The sequence below is a fragment of the Cnephaeus nilssonii genome (assembly GCF_951640355.1).
Source record: "Cnephaeus nilssonii genome assembly, chromosome: 7".
NCBI lineage: Eukaryota > Metazoa > Chordata > Mammalia > Chiroptera > Vespertilionidae > Cnephaeus > Cnephaeus nilssonii.
Window position 1 is genome coordinate 74,688,866 of NC_137078.1, and position 21,167 is coordinate 74,710,032.

General features: G+C 45.1%; 2 protein-coding genes across 3 annotated transcripts; one reads left to right on the forward strand and one right to left on the reverse strand.

The window, feature by feature from the left end:
- Positions 1 to 9,477: 9,477 nt before the first annotated feature.
- Positions 9,478 to 11,285, reverse strand: LOC307103421 (spermine synthase-like). The gene has a single exon (XM_079777773.1). The coding sequence runs from the start codon at positions 11,193 to 11,195 to the stop codon at positions 9,963 to 9,965; it is 1,233 nt and encodes a 410-aa protein (XP_079633899.1). The 5' UTR covers positions 11,196 to 11,285; the 3' UTR covers positions 9,478 to 9,962.
- CFAP144 (cilia and flagella associated protein 144) lies at positions 11,281 to 20,380 on the forward strand. Of its 2 annotated transcripts, none has more exons than XM_079777775.1 (4): positions 11,281 to 11,298; positions 11,410 to 11,645; positions 16,817 to 16,920; positions 20,169 to 20,380. In XM_079777775.1, the coding sequence occupies exons 2-4, from the start codon at positions 11,513 to 11,515 to the stop codon at positions 20,277 to 20,279; spliced, it is 348 nt and encodes a 115-aa protein (XP_079633901.1). In that variant the 5' UTR covers positions 11,281 to 11,298; positions 11,410 to 11,512; the 3' UTR covers positions 20,280 to 20,380. The 2 variants fall into 2 exon arrangements, with proteins under 2 accessions (XP_079633901.1, XP_079633900.1); XM_079777774.1 differs by lacking the exon at positions 11,281 to 11,298 and adding an exon at positions 14,284 to 14,343 and having other exon boundaries at positions 20,169 to 20,372.
- Positions 20,381 to 21,167: the final 787 nt, after the last annotated feature.

Sequence of the window (21,167 nt, forward strand, 5' to 3'; positions counted from 1 at the left end):
CACCTTCTAAGTTCTTCTGGCTGGGCTAATAACCAAATTAACAGAGACAGATTAACAGGAGAAAATCAAAGTTTAATACATGTGCAGGGGAAGTGACGTAGACACGTTAATTCCATGAAAATTCCAAAAACAGTAGTGAAGCGTTAGGTACATAAGACATTTTTAGACAAAGAGGGGAAGAGAAGGGAAGGGGAACAGGGTATTACATTTCAGAAGTGAAAATGGGCAATTTGTAGGGAGAGCGGAACACACTTGGCAGTAAAATCCTTGCTAGGAAACTCAGAAACAATGGGACATAGTGGGTATCTAGCTAACAGGCACTGCCTGAGCCCTCTTGTGGTTTTTGGTTTTTGGTTTTGTTTTGCTTTGTGTTTTTTGTTGTTTGTTTGTTTGTTTTTTCCCCTCTTGTAAACTAGACTTAATTCAAGTTAGGCTAAGGCAAACATCCTAACATCTTTTGCCTGAAGCAGTTTTCTCTGTCTGAATCTTTCGGGCAGGAAACAGGGGAGGGTCAAAAGTTCTTTCTTAATCTTGCCGAAACCGGTTTGGCTCAGTGGATAGAGCGTCGAACTGTGGACTCAAGGGTCCCAGGTTCGATTCCGGTCAAGGGCATGTACCTTGGTTGCGGGCACATCCCCAGTAGGGGGTGTGCAAGAGGCAGCTGATTGATGTTTCTCTCTCATCGATGTTTCTGGCTCTCTGTCCCTCTCTCTTCCTCTCTGTAAAAAATCAATAAAATATATTAAAAAAAAAAAAAAAGAAACCAAGATCAACCAAAATAAGAAAGAAAAAAGAGAATAAATTATGAAAAAAAAAAAGTTCTTTCTTAATCTTTTGTTTCTTAATAAACAGGCTTAAAACCAATATCCTGAAAAGTAGCTTCAGGGTGACAGAATTTAGGTCCCTTCAGTCTGGCCTCTGAAGCTTTAAATAATAAAATTTCACATTCTAGAAGCTAAGTTGGTATATTGCCCCATATTTCATTGATTGGATCATTCAGTCCTATGAATAAGTCAGTTCAGTTAAATTGTTGAGTCTCATTTCAGGAGGCAGTGATGCACCTAACCTCCCAAATCAAGACCTATATTGTGTAAGCAAGCAATCAGGTAGTTAACCCGGGGTATGTCTATGAAAACAAGAAAAAAGGCTAATTATCAGAGCAAATTATAAACTAACTAGAGGCCCGATGCACGAAATTTGTGCAAGAGTGGGCCTTCACAGCCCGGGGCAGCTGCCTGGATCCCTCCCTCGAAGCTGCAGCGGCTGCCTCAATCCCAATCCCGTGGCTGCCTCGATCCCTCGGCTGTAGCCCTGGCTTCATTCCAGAAGGACATCCGGTCTAATTAGCATAATACACTTTTATTATTATAGATTATTATAGATTTCTGAGTCTCTAAGGCTGTCAGTGGAGAAGAGATCTGGATGTTTCAGTTTCTTTTGCTGGGATGAAGGCAGGCAGTGACTATCTGACTCTCCTGGTCTGCAATTTGAATGTCTCTGGTGATGTCATCAGGTTCTCAGGGAAATTCTGCATGGCTTACACCACATTAGTCACTGAGATTGTTGAAGCATGAGCAGTTGTGGCAATTTTTCAAGTCTTAGCTGCAAGACTCAGAGAAAAAAGTTATAGTTCTCAATAATTCAAAGTCAAAGGATGAGAGAACAATGAAATAGTAGTTCAAAGGGTTATAGCCAAATATTTAAGAAAACTAGAAAGATTCAGGATCCAGTCCAGATTATAGGTTAAAAAAAATAAAACTTTAAAGACAACTGACTGAACTACAATCTAATATCCACAACTACTAGTATATATTTAGTTTCTATTGAGACACAATTTCCCCCTAATTTTTATCAATGATGGCCAAATTAAGACTAATTTATTTATTGCATAAGTAAAGTTTCAATAATTTTGGCTTGATTACTTTCATAAATAAAATAAGATTAATAGTTGATTACTTAGGCTTTCTTAAATTAGCTTTGCTGGAATCTTATAAGGAATCTCCAGATTGAATTTTGTTTTAATCCTCACCTGAGGATATTTTTTCCATTGCTTTTCAGAGAGAGTGGAAGGGAGGGGAGGAGGGGAAGAGGAAGAGAGAGAGAGAGAGAGAGAGAGAGAGAGAGAGAGAGAGAGAGAGAGAGAGAGAGAGAAAGAGAAGAGAAAGACACATCCACTGGTTATCTCCCGCTCATGCCTTGACTGGGGGCAGGGAGTGAATCCACAACCCAGGTATGTGCCTTTGACCAGGAATCAAATTCAAAACCCTTCAGTACTTGGGCCAGTGCTCTAACCACTGAAAAACATGGCCAGGGCCTCCAGATTGCCTCTCAAAGTCAAGAAGCCAAGCCATATAGTTGCCACCACAGGCTTTGCCTACAATACCTATAGGTTTGGATGAATTCCTTGGGCTCTTAAGGTTCCCAAAATGTCTTGAGATTCTTCCTTTGCCATCTCTTAGGAAAACAACCTTCGTTCCATATCTGGGAACACTGTTGTGATGCATGTAAGCATGGTACCAGGCTCTTTTCCCAAGGGGCTTTTATTGGCTTCCAAAGTCCATCTTAATTCCTTAAAACTTTCTGGTGACACCCAAGTCTATGCATATCTCTCTCAAACATGATATTCCAGTCAAAGCCCTGGTTAATAAAACCAGTCTCCAATTGTGTCCTGTTTTAAAAAGAACCTTTTCTTATTGAATTTATGCTAACAAACATTGCCATGAACATAATCATACTCATTAAGAGTTTCTAAATTCTGAAAGGATCAAGTAGAAAGAAAAATATTATATGCTTCAATATTGCTTACAAAGGTATAATTTACCAAATTGCTCTAAGAAAAAAAAAACATGTTTCCTATATCTGGAAAACAAAAAAATTAAAAATCAGCAATATTTTCAACAAAAAGGCATAAAATAATAATTATCCTCAGTTTAGTACCATATAATTAATTCTTATTTATCATAATCTGCCAACACTTTATGAATCCAATTAATTCCTTAGAGTTCTGTAAAACTTCATCCAGCTTAAAGGTATAACCTGAAAATTTATTCTCAGAAAACTCTATTTTAGAATAAGCCAGGATCCTTCCCATGGATCATTAAGATGAGACATATTTGCAAAAGCATCAAAGTAAAACAATGACTGTTTATAAATAACAAAACTTAAAATGACATGGTTATAGCCCTGGCCCGTGTTTCCCAATGGTTAGAGTGTTGACACACTGAATGGTTGCAGGTTCAATTTTGGTCAAGGGCAGGTACCTGGGTTTCCAGTTTGAGGCAACCAATAGATGTGCCTCTCCTATTGGTGTTTCTCTCTCCCTTTCCCCCTCCTTTCCACTCTCTAAAATGAAAAAAATATACTCAGGTGAGGATTAGCAACAACAAAAATGACATGGTTACAGATTTGATTATAATGCAATTGACAAAGAACATTGCTTTTCCATAACATATAACACTAGAGGCCTGGTACATAAATTCGTACATGGGTGGGGTCCAGCCGGCCCACCCCGATGGGGGGCAATCAGGGGCAGGGCCGGCCGGCCAAGGGGAGGGGTTGCGGGTGGTTGGGGGGACCGATTGGGGCCCTGATCGGGCTGGTTGGCCACCGCAGTGCGCGTTATAGCGATGGGTTGTTCCAGTTGTTCCGTCGTTCCGGTTGCTTGGCTTTTATATATATAGATAGAGTCCAAGGGGAGGGCAGGTGCTCTGCTGTGGATGCTGCAGGTGCCTCCACTCCCTGGAGGTGTAGGGTGCGCAGAGGACCAAGCAGGGACAGCACCCTCCTCTTCCGGAAGCCCCTGCGCTATCCTGAGCAGAGCAGCACCCTGGGCCCTAGCAGGAGGAGGAGCATGTCCCATGGTTTCAAAAGGACCCCCGGTGCTAGTCTGCCTGGCCTGGTTGCAGAGGGAGCAGGCCTGAGGCCGGTGCTTCCTGGAACCGAGAGGGCCTGCAGAGCAGAACAGGGCCTGCGGAAGAGACCCGTCACCAGGTGCCACCACAGCCCAAAGCCCCACGGCACCAGCCCAGGATGGCCCGCACCAGGGGCTCAGTGCCAGCTCCCCATCAGCTCCTGTAGCTTTAATAGAATATTCATCAGCATCCCTGGTGTGCTCTTTCAAGGGGTCATTACTCAATGTAGCTGATCCTGAGGTACCCATGGGCCACTTGTCTGGTTTTGCTGCTTTTCTGGGCCTGGAGAGCTGAAATACAACTGAGGTCTAGATGTTATCTTTAGGGAGGAAAAGGTCAGGGGTTCTAAACTGCCTGACCAGAGATATGAAAGATCCAGGATCCAAACCACATGACCAGTGATATGCTAGGGGAGAATAGGTTACCCTGAGGGAAGGGTTCTTGTTTTCCCCGTTTTGCCTCTTGCTAAGCATCCAGAGCTTTCTGCCCTGGGGAGTTTCTGTACCTGGCCCATTGTCCTTGCTCTGGAGTCCAACAGACGGAGTACAAGAGCAGATATTTCTCGGGTTTGTCTTCAGAAGTTGCTGAATGCCCTCTTTTCTAATCCTATGAATGATAACTTAATTTGTGCGGAAAATGACATGGAAGAAATTATTCAGAGCATTGAAAATGTCCTGGATGCACATTGCAGCAGAGATGTAAAACAGATGCTCTTAAAGCTTAGAAAACTCCAGTCAGTAACTGGGGTAGAGTCCATGTAACCTCAGCATACAGAGAAGCAATACCTGAAATGATTCTATTTTATGAATGAACCAACATTTTATACATCGGATGGTGTTCCTTTCACTGCAGCTGATTCAGATTACCAAGAGAAATAACAAGAGTTACTTGAAAGTGAAAAAATTTTTTTTTCCAGATTATGAAGAAAATGGAGGAGATTTATCAGGGGCTAGTGATCCATATTTGGCTGATATTGATAATGAGATGGGCCCAGAGATCAAAGAAGCTTATGAAAAGTTTTGTTGGGAATCAGAGCGTAAGCAACAACAGCAAGTTAAATTTCAATGTATCAGTTTTATAAAATCAGAATTTTGCAAGCAGTTTAGGTTATAGTGATTTAGCAGAACATAGGAAAATAAGAAAATGTGAAACACTTATGCCAAATTAAGGATGTTCAGTTATGTTACTACTGTATGCAACTTTAATTTTGCTTAACACTATCTGCCAAAATAAACTTTATTTCCTATAACTTAAAATGTGTATATATAAAAAATAGTATGTTATACACAGTTAATTCCACTGTTTGGGCTACAATAAAATTGATTCTGAAATAAATGAAACATTGAAAGTGATGCTAGCTGGTTAGAAGTTTATCCTTTAAATTCAACTTTTCTTGAAGGAAAACGTCTTTGCCTGGAAATACATATTATTGCAGAAATGTAGCATTCCTTTTTAAGATGTGAGTACATAGCTTGCATTTAGCTTTACATTTAGTGTCTCAAAGAATTGGTTTTAAAATATGAATCGCAATCATAAAAAATCTCTGGCATTAAAGTCTTAGAATATGTCATTAACTGATTTACATATCCAGGTGTTATTTGATACCAAAGACTTTTAAAATGTCATTAAAGGAAAAAGTTGGGCCCGGCTGGCATAGCTCAGTGGTTGAGCATCCACCTATGAACCAGGAGGTCACAGTTCGATTCCCAGTCAGGGCACATACCTGGGTTGAGGGCTCGATCCCCAGTGTGGGGCATGCAGGAGGCAGCTGATCGATGATTCTCTCTCATCATTGTGTTTTTTTTCTCTCTCTCTCACTCCCTCTCTGAAATCAATAAAAATATTTTTTTTAAAAGAAAATAAAGAAAAGAAAAAGTTGGAACTCTCAACTAAACAACCAAAATTCTTCACTGGGGATTTTTTGCAATTCGAAATTGTTCAATTTCACCTAACCTTATTACCCAAAAGCCTAGAACATTATTCTGCTCTATTTATATGGCTTTCTTATTTTTATTTGGTAGCATGAATTGCATTTGACTTTTTCACTAGAGAATTTTGCTAGATCTTTGTCACTCAAATTTTCATCTAGTTTATAATTGATACACCTTGAGGATCACATTTCTAAATACTTTTAATATAATGTGGTACCACTTCAGGCCTATTTTTACCTAATGTCAAAAATCTTCTTCCAACTAACTAAAAACAAAACTTAGGTACAAAAGGATGGCTTGTAAATATGCAGGTAAAAAGTTCTGCTAATAACATACGCCTTTACATTTGGTATACCTACAGTTAATTTTCTCACTTTTCTGCTTGTTTGTTCAGTCTGGATTAAAATTAGACTTTGAAAATAAAATGGAAACAGTTTTATTTTCTCTGGGGAAAAAAGGTACACAGAAAAGAATAGGGGACCAAAGGGGCTTATGATTTGGGTGGTGCTCAAAGGAACCAGGAGTTTTAAGGGGAGAGAATTCCTACAGACAAAATAGAAAGGGAGGGTGCAGTAGCTCCTAAATCATCTGACATAAAGTAGGCATCTCGAGAAGTGAGTAAGAAAGCCGAAAACTGCCGCGAGGCATCAGGAATGGGCAGCCATAACATCGGCCTTGGCCTTCTATTTCCAGTACCATCTTAGGGTCAGGCAACGAGTCAATCCGGGAACCACAGGCACTAACCGGAAAGTACACTGTAAAATCCTGCTCTGAAGCACCCTTATAACATCCTGTCCAGAAATGGAAGGAGGTCATGCTGCTTCTCTGAGCCATTTTCTCCTCTTCCTTCATGCCCCCTACTGTTGGATTTTTCGCCCAAGTTCTGGTCTGCTGCCTTGCTATACACTTCCCTCTCTGGCTTCAATTTCCTCCTCAGTCATAATATGGACATATTATCTCTTCTCTGATGCCTCGTATTCATGGAGTGATATAAATTATAGGAAAGGCATTTGAAAAATGTAGTAAATTAAGTAAATGGGATATTGAGTTCTCCCCACTTTGTCCAATCCTGCCTCAGATCCATTCTCCTGGGTCCCAATACCCTAACTCTATCTTAGCCCTTTGATCAATCTTTGCCAACTGAGGGGCATAGGTACACGTTTTCCCAGGGAATGTGAACAAGTATTATAGCCCCATTTCCGCTGTAATTTTCCATGATCACTAGAAACTGGGACCATTTCTCTGGTTTTATGGGGCCTCCCTGATTTGCCCAATGGATAGCTGTGTGCATGTCATAATGGGCATTCTGCCACAAGATGAGGCGAGGGCTAGTATGTGAGATAACTTCAGGCCTAGGTGAGAGCTTATGTGCAGTCCCTCGTTTTGACAAGATGAATAATATTTTGGAAAAATGAGAAGCAAGCTACCTCGAATTTCTTCATCTCAACTCCAGCCTCCTTATGTTCCTAAAAAAATTCATCTTCTAAGCAACCTTCCTAAACTGGATCCGAATTCTCCTGGCTCTACTCCCATGTGGCACTCACCTCTTTGTGTTTTCTGCCCTACCACTCTCCCTCCACTGAATGGTAGGAACTCTTTCCACTACCCCATCCATGTTATTTACCTACCCAGTTCTTATGTGCCTTCCAGACTACCCTCTTTCCCCTCTGTTCATAGTGATTTCCTTTCTTCTTATTCCTCTATCTTTGCCTGTTCTCCTCCCAACTAGCCCCTCTTTCTAGTATGTTGGTCTCTGCTCCTCACCAACACTCCAGCTCGCTCCCCATTCAGACCTCCTAATTCATAAATATAACCCTAGAGAGATACTTTTCCTACCAGTGGACAGTTCTGGTGCAGTTCAGAATTTCTAGGACAGTGAATTGCATTAGCCTGACCTGGAAGACATAAGGCATTCGAGATGATGGCCTACCAACATTCAGCTTAGAGGGTAAGCTCAATTACTTACAGGAACCCGTTTTCAGCCATGACCAACTTTAATCTTGTTTGTATTTTGTCCTCATCCTTATCCTATCAATTATTTTCAGATGTCCAAGACACCTTTAACAAATTTTCATTTCCATAGAGTCTGTTTCTTCCCTCGTTTGCCTGATCGATCAGTCAGCCTGCGGAGGCCTCTACCTTTGCCATTAGCTTCTCCATGGAACTCAGTCTGTGACCACAGAGAAAACAGCAAGAACAGTGAAGAGTGGAAAACATCTAATCTAATCTCTAGAAGAGTAAGTCCAATAGATTTACCCCAAATTAAACTGAATGCAAGAATGGGTGGCCCCTGAGAACTCACACACAGGGCACAAGAGTCCCTTTCATCCATATACAAGGACTCAAGGTTCTTTTAGGCTGGTTTCTCTAAAATGCCTTTTATTTTCTTTTTTGAGTCTTAAAATTCTTGAACCTTGGAATTCTATAAAGTTCTGCTCTTGAAAAATGCCTCCTGCAATAAAGGGAACCTTCCACTGTGTTTTCTTCACAGCTCTGAAGGTGGAGCCTCTCTCTCAGTCTGCTGCCTGCACTCCAGGTTGCGGCAGATAGCAGAATCTACAAGGAAAGGACATGTACAGATCCTGCCCAGATGACAGCATCAGAAGAATACACGATATGTATTTTTTAAAGTACTCTCCTCAAACTGATTTATAGATTCCATGCAGTTTCAATCAAAATTCTAATATAGAGTTTTGGGTAACTTCACAAGTTGTCCATAATTTATATGGGAAAAGTAAAAGTGAAACAGTGAAGCTATGACTCGCACCCCCTGTCATGTTCAACACTGTGTTCCCCAGACCTAAACACATCCTGGAGCACACTGTGTCAGGAATGAATGAGTGCATGAATGAATGGAGGAAGGAAGGACTGGGGGAGAGCACAGGCTTTGAAGTCAGTGTTTAGATGCTTACCTTTAAAACCAACGGTGGCTCCTTTCTTTATGCTAGGCCTGTTTTTTGTTCTTTTAAAATAAACTATATTATATAAGGTATCTAAGAGTAGTCAAATTCATAAAAGAGAAAGTGATAGTTGCCAGGAGCTGGGGGTAGAGAAAATGGGGAATTGTTGTTTAATGGGTATGAAAAAGTTCTGGAGATGTTCTCACACAATGTGCATACACTTAACACTACTGAACTGTGTACCTGAGAATGGTTCAGATGGTAATCTTTTATGTATATTTTACCACAATTAAAAAAGAAACTATAAAGTCCCCCAGTTACTTAAGTTAGGAAAGGGTTATTCTGTCTATATTATCACATGATGATCTGGGCCAGAATGTCTTCTTAGATATGAGACCCCTGCTGTTTCGTGAGATAGACATAGAGGGTTGGATTCTGGGCATCAGCTTTAAAGTGAGAGAGGTTTCTTTGTTTCATATTTTTTTCTCATTTGTAATTTTAATCAATTCATTGCTAATTCATTCCTTTTTAACTATTTTTATAAGCATCAAATATATATATATATATATATATATATATATATATATATATATATGTATAAATTGATTTTAGAGAGGAAGGGAGAGGGAGAGAAAGATAGAAACATCAACGATGAGAGAATCACTGATTGGCTGCCTCCTGCACACACCCGCACTGGGGATTAAAGCTGCAACCCTGGCATGTGCCCTGACTGGGAATCGAACAGTTACCTCCCTTTTCATAGGACGACACTCAACCATTGAGCCACACCAGCTGGACATAATCACCAAAGTTTAATGTCTTAAGTTAACTTTTTGGGAAACATCATAGAGACTTTCCTCCAGAACAAAACAATGATGTTCATTCCTCCAAACAATCAAAGTCTAACAAAACAAAAAGCAAGAAAAGCCCATGCATTTTTAAAAAGTAACAAAATCACATTCTAGGGGTTCATTGAGCAGCCTTCTTCAAACTGTCTCATTATCTTCAGCTGGCTTTCATAAACAAAAGCACCCTAGCTCATAAAAATATACATTTTCCATTTGCTTTTTTAAATTAAAAGTAATAATTAGACCAAAAAAAAAAAAAACTTGAAGAAATTCACCAGCAATTGCCTGACTCCATTCGATGGCATGTGCAGCATATGAAGGTCAGGAAGGCTATTTGCAACATACAGGATAAGGGCATATCGATCTTCAAGGTTAAGCTTTCTTCCAAACAGTGTAAAATACCCACAACTCCAAGTATGAAGGGACACAGACCACTTCCTTGGAGAATTCCACAGGGCAGTAGAGGCATCCAAGCTGCTGTTCATAGAGCGAAAGGGCTTCCGTCAAATTGACACAGTTGCCCTGTGTAAAATATTTCCCATCCTGCTTCAGTACTCTCATTGAGAGGTCCAGAATCAGTCTGAGAAACTCCCAGGTGGAATCCTGCTCGGGAGACGTGGAGATGGGAACAGCTGTCAAATCATTAATCACATAATCAAACGTTCTGCCTTCTTCGGCGTACCTCTTCAGTACCGGAATGCAGTCTTCTACGAGAACCTGGTAGCAGTCTCCCGCCAGATTGTCCAAGACGTCGCCGCACGTTTTTCGCATGTATTTCTTACATCCGTCAATCACCATTTGGTCAATCTCTACCATCGTGGCCATCTTTGGTTTCAGTTTGACGATTTCACATAAAATGCCTCCATCCCCGCCTCCCAGGATCAGGACGTCTTTGCCAGTGTAATCCTCTCTGCCGCTGCCCATGATGGCGTGGGTGTAGACCCAATCGCTCTCCGCCAGATTAACATCCCCGCTCAGGATGAGAATGTTCCCGTACTGCTTCGAGTGCAGAATTTTGATGTTCTGATAAGGCGAATCTTCATCGTACACCACCTCGTCGATGTCGTACTCGACCAGGCGGCCGTCGGCGGTGGGCCAGTATCTGTCCACGGCCCCGCCCCGAACTATGGGTGGCAATCGCTTCACCTTCCCGGGGCCGTCCCGATTCAGTTCTTTCATGCTTTCTTCCACTTGGTTCAAAAGACGGTCCACTTCTTCGGCCTGCGCATCGCCATCGTAACTCTGAAGGTCCAGCGACACCAGTCCGTGCGGGTAAACCCTCACGTTGGCGAAGCTGCCGTCCGTGCCGGTGTAGGTCGCCAGGCAGCCATGGTCCTGCCAGGTGTGCAGCGACTCCGTCATCCCCTGCCCCTGGAACACGGGCCGGAGGGCTGCGAGGACGCTCTCGCCGCCGGCCCGGGCGCCCAGCAGGAAGTCCAGGGTGCGGTGCCGCGCGGCGGCCATCCTGCGGCCCGGCCTGAGGGAGCGGCCGCCGGGACCTCGCAGCCGCTCGGGCGGCGGCGGGACTCCCGGACGTGGGAGAGGGCTCCGACCCCTTCCAGAATCTTCTGCAGCAAATGACTGACCCAGGTGAGTTCCGGTCATAAGTCCCTTCCCGCCCCACTCGGCCGCCGCGGGGAGAGTCCTTTTCCGGTCGCATCCAGGGGCGGTCCCCGGCACCAGGCTACGTCCAGAGAAGGGGCGGAAGGTGAGTCCGGCGCCCCGAGGGGGCGGGGCCTGGGGGAGATCCCAGGAGGCGGGGCCGGCGGGCGGGAGCGCGGTCTGCGGGCGGGGCGTCCAGGACGCTGTTGCCTTGGAGACAGCCGGGGACTGCGGGCCCGAGGGCGGCCGGTGGCCCGGCGCTCCGCGAGCGTCGGGAGGCGGTGAGAGGAAGCCGGGTCAGACCCAGCCGGGCCGAGGCCATGGCCGGACACCAGAGGGAAAAGGTGATGCTGGATGAGGTGCGTCAGAACCAGATCTTGCGGGAATTGTTCCTCAAAGAGTTGCGGACCCAGAAACTCTACACGGAGTATCACGTGAATCCCCTGCGCAAGGGTGAGGGGTGCCGCGGGGTTGAGGAAGGGGAAAGGGGCGGGGGGGGCGCTGGGATGAGGCCGGGAGTACGGGGTGTGGGGGGAGGGGAGGAGGAGCGGCCGGGTGCGGGTCGGGGGAAGGCGGGGTTGGGGCGGAGCACCGTAGGAGAGGCCTTCTTGCCTCACCCCCCTGCCTAGACTTCCGGACTTTCAGCTGGGGAGAGGGGTCCGGGGTGTCTCCCCCCACATCACATCAGATATATTAGACATGTTTGTTTAAATAGTCATGATGAAATATTTTTGTTGTAAAAAAAGTTGAAAGGCTTTTTATAATTTTGTGTTTGAAATATTCTATTTGTCAGGATTTTATGTGTTTTGTTTTGCCTGTAATTTTGGTTTGTTTTTAATGAGCAGAAGTTTGAGGGTTGTTTTTGTTTCTCAGGTTTCTAAATTGCCTTAGACTTTTGGAAAGTTCAGAGGGAGTAGACTCAGGGCCCATAGTGTCCCCTTGATAAAATGGCCCTACCTTCACTTTCCCATTCCTTGGGTGGTCCTGTAACATCAACTCCCCCTGAATGCCATTGAGGCTCACATGGAGCCCCCGACCCATTTGCCCAAACACTTCCCAGCTCCCCCTTCCCCTGGACAACCCATGGGTGCCTCGAATTCACCAGTTCCCCAAATAGGCACATCCTGCACCCCCTCCCTACCTGCTGCTATTCCAGAATATCCTGTCTTAGCAAAAGTCACCACAACCATTTGCTCTCCCAAGTTAGAGGCCATCCTCAGTCACTCTGTCCCTCACCCCACATCTCAGTCCTCACAGTCCTGGTTATTAACGTTTCTTTCACCCGCCCCTCCTGTGTTCCTTCCTCAGTGAAACACTCCATCGTGCACATGGAGACATCGCACCTCTCCTCACTTAATTCTGCCCTCTAAATAGTGCCTGCATCTCCATGCTCATCCCCAGGCCTCAAAGAGCCTCCTCACTTCTGCCTGGCCTGATCTGAGGGGCTCCTCACTACTCTTTTCTTCCAGGCTCCCCTCTCCTGCAACCTTTCCGCTGCTGGCTAGAGAGCTATGCTAAAACGCTAATTTGATCCTGCCATCCCTCTGCAAAATCCTCAGTGGCCCCACAGCTTCTGAGCTGAGGTTTGAACTGATCTGTGGATCTGCCTCTGTTGCCCACCAGCTTCACCCTCACTCCCCTCCCCACCCATACACTCTTCCTTTGAGAAATATTTCAGTGCCTACTCTGCACCAGCCACATGCTCCCTTTTCTCCCATCCTCTAAATAAGTGGATTTCCTAACACATCCGGTCATTCCCAACCTCTTTACCTTTATAAAAATGGTTCCTCCTTCCTGAACTTCTACCCCAACTTCTAGACTAAATTAACTCTAGTCCACTGAAGCCCATAGAGAAAAATGTAATGTCATTTTTAACTTTAAAATTGTATATATTTAAGGCGCATTACATGATGTTTTGATATACATAGTGAAATGATTACAACAGTAAAAAAATCTAATGTCTTCACTTTTCTTACAGTTTAACCTGGTTTTCCAGTGGAGTCCCTAACCACTAAATTCAAGATAACAAATTAATGTCCAATTTTGTTTAAGTTTGGTCCATTCCAACAATTTAAATAATCCCTCAGGGGAAAGCATTGCTCTCCTAACTCTGCCCCTTGAAAACATGATGAATATGGTCCATTGTGGTGCAGTGAGAAAATACTAGAACTTGTACTTATGTTTACTTTTATGTAGAAAAAAAGAAATTATGCTTTATTAATATACTGATAATCATAGGGATGTAGGCTCAGGAGTTTTTTACTAGGAGTTTGAGATAAAATCACTTTGGAGACCACTGGTTCTTTCTGGCCTCTGCTCATTTCCTCCCACTCTCTACCTACCTCCCTCCTCTTGAATCACTCTGGCCTTTTAGATGTTTCTCAAACTCACCAGGGTCACTCTCGGATTCTTCCCATATCCTCAGCCGGCACAGTCCCTCACTTTATGCAGGACTCTGCTTTAATGTATCTTCCATCCCCACCCCACCACCAACTCTCTATCCACAGAACCTGCTTTATTGTTCTGCATCTTACTTGGATTTGCCTGAAATGGTTTATTTGTATATATCACCACAAATAGAAGGGAAACTCAGGGAGTATGGGAACCTTCCCTGTCTCCAGGGCACCAGTAACTACCAGCTGAGTAGATGTCTATGGATTCTGTACCTCTGTTACCATGTGGCCTCACTCTCTGTCTAACCTTGTTTGGCTGATGGGTGTGTCTGCATCCCCGAACAATAATGTTGTCCAAGAGAATGGTCTGCAATGATGAAAATGTACTGCCCAAAATGGTAGCCATTAGCCACATGTGCTATTAAGCATTTGAAATGTGCCTAGTGTGACTTAGGAATTTTTAATTGTATTTAAATATTCAAATTCAAGTAGCCACATGTGGCTGATGGCCACTGAACTGGACAGTGACATTCTAGACTGTGGGGTCCTTGAGGGCCTTATTCCCTCATGTCCAGCACAATATCTGACATGTGACAGTCACTGAGAAAATACTAAGTGGGTGTCTGGCCTACTGTGGGTCTTAGAGAGGGCAAGGATTAGTGTTTTAACGTGACCTTGTGATGCTATTTTCTCTCTAGTTCACACAATCGCCAGAAAGCCCATGTCTTGGCACGATAACCTGGAGGAACCTGCAGATGGTAGGTCCTGGGGTTTGAGAACACCACTGAGATAGAACAAAGAGAGGCAGATGGCTGCACACTCCTCTCAGGGGGGTCTCACCTTGGAGCAAATAATCCTCTGCTTAGATCATCTGAAAACTGGGCTCATCTAACCCAGCTCATAAGAGGTGGACATATTCCACCATAGTTCCAGTTTATTAACTTTCAAGCCCGCAGACATGTTTCTAATGACCGTAACATTGCATTCATTCATTCATCAAACATTAGCTGTTATAAACACAAAATTTGGAATCATACTTAATTCAAATCCTGGTTCTGCCGCTCATGAACTGTGTGACTTTGGACAAGATTTTTTTTTTAATTTTATTTATTTATTGTAAGAAGAGAGAGAAAAAGGGAGGAAGGAAAGGGGGGAGGGAGGGAGGGAGGGAGGGAGGGAGGGAGGGAGGGAGGGAGGGAGGGAGAAACACATTGATTTGTTGTTCCACTTATTTATGCATTCCTTGGTTGATTCTTGTATGTTCTCTGACCGGGGGTCGACCCCACAACCTTGGCGTACCATAACCACACTAACCAACTGAGCTACCAGACCAGGGCCTGGGCAAGATTGTTATACTTCCCTGAGCTTATCTCTTAGGGTTGTTGTGAGGATTAAACAAAATACTTCAAGTGTTTAGAACAGTTTCTGGTACATGGTGATCAGTAATTGTAGATTCATGTAGTTATTTTCATTATTACTAAGTAATAGTCACTATGTCATAGCACTATGTGATGGGGCTGGGGAGGAGATCTCATACCATAGTGAAGAAGAGACGAATAGATTAGAGACTAGGACTGGGATGGCAACAGCATGGAAAACAGGTGCCTAAGTCAGGCAGTGGAGTTTTGGAAAGTCTTCTTAAAGGAGGTGGTAACAGGGTGACGAGGAAGACATTCCAAGGTACATGGAAAGGCACAGAAACGAGACACACCACCATGGCCCTAGAACTCTGAGTAGTTTGGCAGGGCCACAGTATATAGGTGGACACTGGCCATGTGTGGGAATGAGGGAAGAGAAATTTTTATGGAAAGCTGCTCTCCTTCCCCTCTATGTTCTTAGAGTAGAACACAAATGAGAAAGGATGTAGGACATGCAGGAGGATGGGGTGGGAGGTGTGGGGTGAGGGAAGCATGGATGATCACACAGCAGAGTGGAGACAGACAAGTAAAGTGAACTATCAAAAGAGCACAATTAAAAAGGTATGGTTCTTATCTGTAGTGAAGACACCAACCTAGGTAAAGGACAGGAGCTGGGGACTTGTAGCAATAAGGAAAATGACAGGTAGTGAGGTCTTGAAAGCCAGGCAGAAGTTCATTACTAGCTCCCTTTTGCTGAGGATGAGCTTGGTCGGATGCACAGGCCCTTCATTCACACTCCTTCAGTCCATTCCCAGTCACCTTGCTGAAGTGGGTATTTGCCTCCCATTTTACAGATGAGCATGTGAGACCCAGAGAAGTTAAACCCCTTGACAAGCTAATAATAGAAGATCCAGAATGCCCGACTATAAACCCCCGTTTCTTCCTGATGTCAAACTGCCTCTCTCAAATTGAGATTTGATAAGTTATGAATAAAAAATGAAAATTCTTCAAGTCCTTAAGCTGTGGAGCTACAAATATACCTGGTGTTGGCAGCCAGACTTATTTCAATACAAAAGGCTTTGACCTTACTTTTTTGTTGTTGTTTTTTGTTTTTTAATCCTCACCGGAGGATATTTTTTCTCATTGATTTCTAGAGAGAGTGGAAGGGAGGGAAGAGGGGGAGAGAAAGAGACACATCGATTGGTTGCCTCCTGCACCTGCAACTGAGGTATGCACCCTTGACCCTGGAAATTGAGCCCACGCCCCTTTGGTCTGTGGGCTGACGCTCTAACCATTGAGCAACCAGCCAGGGCTGACTTTACTTCTTACAGCCCTCCTCCTCACTCTTTGGCCCACAGCTACATTGTCCAAATTCATTCATGCCCCAGGCCTTTGTTCTCATGCCAGCAGTGGTGTGCTTTTCCTCTGCCTCTCAGGGCTGGCTCCTGCTTGACATCCAGAGAGGCATCCTCTAAAGATCCCGTGGACTTCGCCAGCTGACCTCTGTGTGCCCCTTTGACTGCCCCCTTCTTCACAGTTCACCTCACTGTTTGCCACCGTCGCGTTTGCTTGTGTACTTGTACATTGTGTCCCCTGTCCCCTCTCCTAGACTAGGGGCTCCAGGAGAGCAGGGACCATGTCTGTCTCACTCTGCTCTCCCTCCAGGGCCCAGACAATGCCTGGCACAGTTTGTGCTGAACATATATTTGTTGAAAAATGAATGGAGGAACCAGACACCCTTGGCATGAGGCCTAAGCAAGCCTCCGAGCCCAGGTGCTCTGCCTCTAAGGAAGGAAGTGTCCAGAATGAAAAGGGCACAGGACCAGGTGTCAGTCCCAAAGACTGACTTTCTAACTCATGCCCCATCCTCCAGACAGGTTTCTGAAGCTTATTCACCATGCTGCCCAGGGGCCCAGGAAGAAATACCCAGAGACACAGACTGAAAGCCAAGAATATGGCTGGTTCTCAGAGCCATTGGTAAGTGTCTTCTTTACTTAGGAAGCTCAGAGGCAACAGAGCTTGGGGGCTGAGATAGCAGAGTGTGGACCTGATGCCTGGTTTTGAACTCTGGCTACCATTTGCTAGCCGTGTGACGTTGAATAAGTGACCGAGCTATTTTATAACTCCGTTTTCTCTGTGTAAACGAGATATTACAGGACATATCTCAAGGTTATGAGGAATAAATGAGGTAGGATTTGTAAGGTGCAAAAACAGTGCCTGCCACCTAGTAAGTACTGTGTGAAAGGTTCGGAGTGGGCCGGGGTCGTGCACCTATGACTTGAGGCCATAATGTATCAAAAGAAATTTTATCCAGGCACCTGGGTGCAGGTGGGCCGAGTCCGAGAAAGGAATAGGCGGAAACAGAAGGGAGAGAAAGGTTTTTATTAGTCCTTGCTGGCTGCAAGCCATTCTGCTGACGTGAGAGTCTGGTCCATCCTGGGCTCCTCCCTGTGCCAGATGTCTAGTTGTTATCTAGGCTGTGTGGTGTTCAAGGCTGCAAGCTTTCTGCAAGATATCTGCTAAGCACAATACGTTTTCTCTGCCCCGTTTTATTCTCTTTAACCCTTTCACCGTGTAAGTGTTGATTGAACAAAGGTTGCTGAAAACAGACTGCCTGAATTTGCTCTAACAGTACTTAGTAGGCTGGTCTTGGCCATGTCACTTAACACCTCTAAGTTCTACCCCTTCCCTGTAGCGTGGGAATGATGGCAACAGTACTCACCTCATTGGATTGAAAGGCCCCCACTCCTACAAGGAGCCTTTAACACATCATCCCCCTAATGATTCAGGGCTTCTGTTACTAAGGAAAAAATGTGGATTTTTAAATAGACATCTCGAAGAACTTCCTGCCAGTCTTGTCTTTTAACTCTGCTTATGTCTCCATCACATAGAGGTTTTGGTTTTTAAGTAGGCAGCGTGCCAATGTTTTGTATTACAGTTTCTGGGTTTTGTGCCTTGCTTAGGAAAACCTTCAACATCCTGAGTTACAAAACAACTAATTTTTCTTTTACATTTCCCCCTAAACGTTGTGCTTTTTAACATGAGGATTTTAGTGCATCTGTGTATTTTGTGGGTGGCATGATGTTCCACAGCTGTATTGGAACTTCCTTCATGGTCTCAAAGGTGCCATGAGCTTAACACACCGTGTATCTCCACATGTGCTGCTCCTGCAGCCCAGCTCTGGACCCCCAGAGGACTCCTTGGGGAAGTCCTACTCATCCTCGACACAGCTCAGGAGTCGCCTCTTGCATGAAGTCCCACTGAGGGATTTCTGCCCCCCACTGGCAGAGTTGGGCTGCTCTGTGAAAGTGGTGGGGCTCCTGGTGCTTCTGCAGCACCCTGTGCCTCCTGCTATTACAGCTCAACTCAATTCAATGTAACATGCTGGCTCTGGAGCCAGACAGCCTGAGTTCAAATCCCAGCTCCACCACTTTCTAGCTGTGTGAACTGAAACTCTGAAACTCCATTTATTTACTATCAAATGGGGATAAAAATATCAATACTTGAAGGTTTGTTGTGAGGATTAACCAGAAATGTATAACTTGCTAGGATAGTACCTAGCACATGGTAAGTGCTCAATAACGATGGGCTACTATGCTGTCAGTGAATAATAGAAAAGAAGGCACATGGCCCCACCGAGAGCCATCAGGTGCGTCCCCTGGCCCCTTGGTTTATTCCTGGTTGTCTTTGTCCACTGAGTAATTATGTAGTGTACACCCTTCCCACCACTCCCCATACTCAGTCCTTCTCTTATTTCTATATGGGGGCCTGGCCTTCTCCACCGTCTCTACACTCCAGCCTGGGGCAAGTGGCTCTGCCGCAGGACGACTGCATGGGCATGGGATGAGTGTCTCCGTAAGTCGGTTCTGCCAGTGAGGAGAGAGCTAACAGCTGCGCACTTGTAGCAGCTGCTCTTCAGACACAGGGGCATCGCCTCGGAGAGAGGAGACTTCGGGAGGCAGGTTGAGGGTTCCAGCGGGAGCCCCACCACTTTCACAGAGGGGCTGAGTCTAGTGGGAGAGGCTGGGGAAGAGACAAATGTTCAAAGGGAAGTAGGGGAGGATGTGTGCATGCAGACGGGGAGGGGTTCACTTACAGTGAATAAAAGAAGAGGATTGTGAAGGAAAGAAGGCGAATTAAAAACCATCCAAGTTAGATAATTTTGCAACTTCTAAAAGTATGACAAAGCACAATAATTTAGCTCATTGTTCTTTGTTGTTGTTTTTTAAAGATAAAGGCCTGGCTCCCGGGGGTACAAAGCGTGCATATGGAAATGTATCTTTGACAAGCACATCTCACAGCAGGCTCACCATGCAATGACAGTCACTAGTGTGACTGCTGTGGCCAGCCTGCCCTGCTCAACCTCTTAGCCTTGCGTGGCCCTCACATCAGGTCTCCACCATGGAGTTGTGAAGGGTCTGCAAATAAGCTAACATGTTCATCATTATAAACTGGAGACACTGCCACAAGATGGCGCTGGTGGCGTAGTAAAGTATACCCCAATACCATTACATCCATTGTGCAAGCATAAAGTTAATTACGCTGGGAGTTTCAGAGTGATGCACTGGAGGGCAGAAAAGGCTTGATGGGCCCCAAATTCACTAGGGTTCCCTGCCCCCTGGCAGGACCCCAGCCTACACAGGAAGAGAACTCCCACCCCCAATGATAGGACACTGGGGAAGCACACTCAGTGAATACCGTCGGCCTCTGGTCTCCTAGTAACTTGTGCTGAATGAGTGTCCTTTAGGTTAATTGCACAGTGGAGCTTCTATACCATTTACATGCCAGAGTTCTCACTCTTACTCAGTTCTCTGTGTAATTACAACACATTCATTCATTCACAAATATGTAGAGTCCCTAGTGTGTGCTGCATACTGTTCTAGGTGCAGGAATAAGCAGTGACTAAAACAAACAGCACCTGCCCACCCCCCCCCCCCCCCGCCCCCAGAGCTCAAGTTCCGGTGGGGGAAAGAGTCCATAGGCCTCCAGCTCAGGCAGTGGAAAGAGGAGGGCAGCAACTTTGCACAGGATGTTCTCCTTCAATCCTGCAGCTCTTTTGATGTCAGTGTTGTCTTCATTTCGCAAACTGGGTTTCGCAAGGAAGAGAACCAGGGGGTGTGCATCAGCAGAGTGGGCCTTGATTCAAGTCCAGGCCCATCAACTTCAAACCCAAGTCTTCCCCCTTCCCACAGGCTGCTGTCTGACACTTACATTCTCCTGTCCAGGTCAACCCAGAACGTGATGACGCCAGGCTGAATCACTTCAAGGTCTACAATGACATCACTCTGTACAAGGCTAAAATGTGGAGCTTGGGAGAAGATGATCGCCACAAGTAGTTTGCCAGCAGTGGTGTCTGCCCACCTTTCATGGCCAAAGTGTGTGCTGCCCAGATAAATAAAGGTCCTTCTTTTAAAGTCTAACCTTCTCCTATCCAGAGTCTCACCTTTTTCCTTTCTGCCCATGTCCACTGGTTCAAGTCCTTAACCTTCTAAACTAGTCAGAGAAGTTCCATTAAAGATGGAAAACTAACTGCAAAAATATCTCCTCTGCCTTCCCAGACCCTAGTAAAGGAAATAAAGAGATACCGAAAGTATGAATCCACAACTGAGAGGAGAGAACATTGGTAACCAAGAACACTGATGGGGAGCTAGAAAGCTGGTGAGAGGGTGTGAGCCACCAGATGCAAGCTCAATGGGACACCTCTCAGCACAGAGCCCATGTCCCAGTCCTCCTTGGACCCTTAGACAAGGCGGGTGTGAAGCAGGGAAATGACCGTGGATGTTGGTGAGGTGACTCTTGGCAGCCTCTAGATAGATCTGAAATGGGGGCTGCTCACCGGTAGGCCCACTCCACACACACCAGCATCCAGGCAGTTAACAACTCCTACGCTGGAGGGTTATTCTTAGAGAAATGTGGGAAGCCCAGCGTTCAGGGAACTTAAGGAAAGCACAGAATAGGAAAGAGGTATGAAAATCTGAAAGGGAGGATTGAATCCCTAGCCCACACCTATACTGCATTTTTGCCCAGGGTTTGAAGTTAATGGAATCCTCTCTGGAAAAATAGAACAGCTCTAAAGAAAAGACCCCACACGGACCCATTTAAAGGTCCTTTAGGAAAGAGCCAGGGAGCGGCCAGTCTGGGAGCACGCGGAGGTGTTGGGAGAGTGGTGCACCCAGGGAGGACATGGAGGCTCCATGCTCCCTCCCCACCCTCGCCCGTAATTA

Bases quoted from the DNA above. Each gene is read 5' to 3' on its own strand.
- LOC307103421 (XM_079777773.1), bottom strand. From the start codon at position 11,195: ATGACCGGAACTCACCTGGGTCAGTCATTTGCTGCAGAAGATTCTGGA.
- CFAP144 (XM_079777774.1), top strand. From the start codon at position 11,513: ATGGCCGGACACCAGAGGGAAAAGGTGATGCTGGATGAGGTGCGTCAG. The intron at 11,646-14,283 runs GTGAGGGGTGCC...TTTTCTCTCTAG, and splicing joins CGTGAATCCCCTGCGCAAGG to TTCACACAATCGCCAGAAAG. The intron at 16,921-20,168 runs GTAAGTGTCTTC...TCTCCTGTCCAG, and splicing joins GCTGGTTCTCAGAGCCATTG to GTCAACCCAGAACGTGATGA.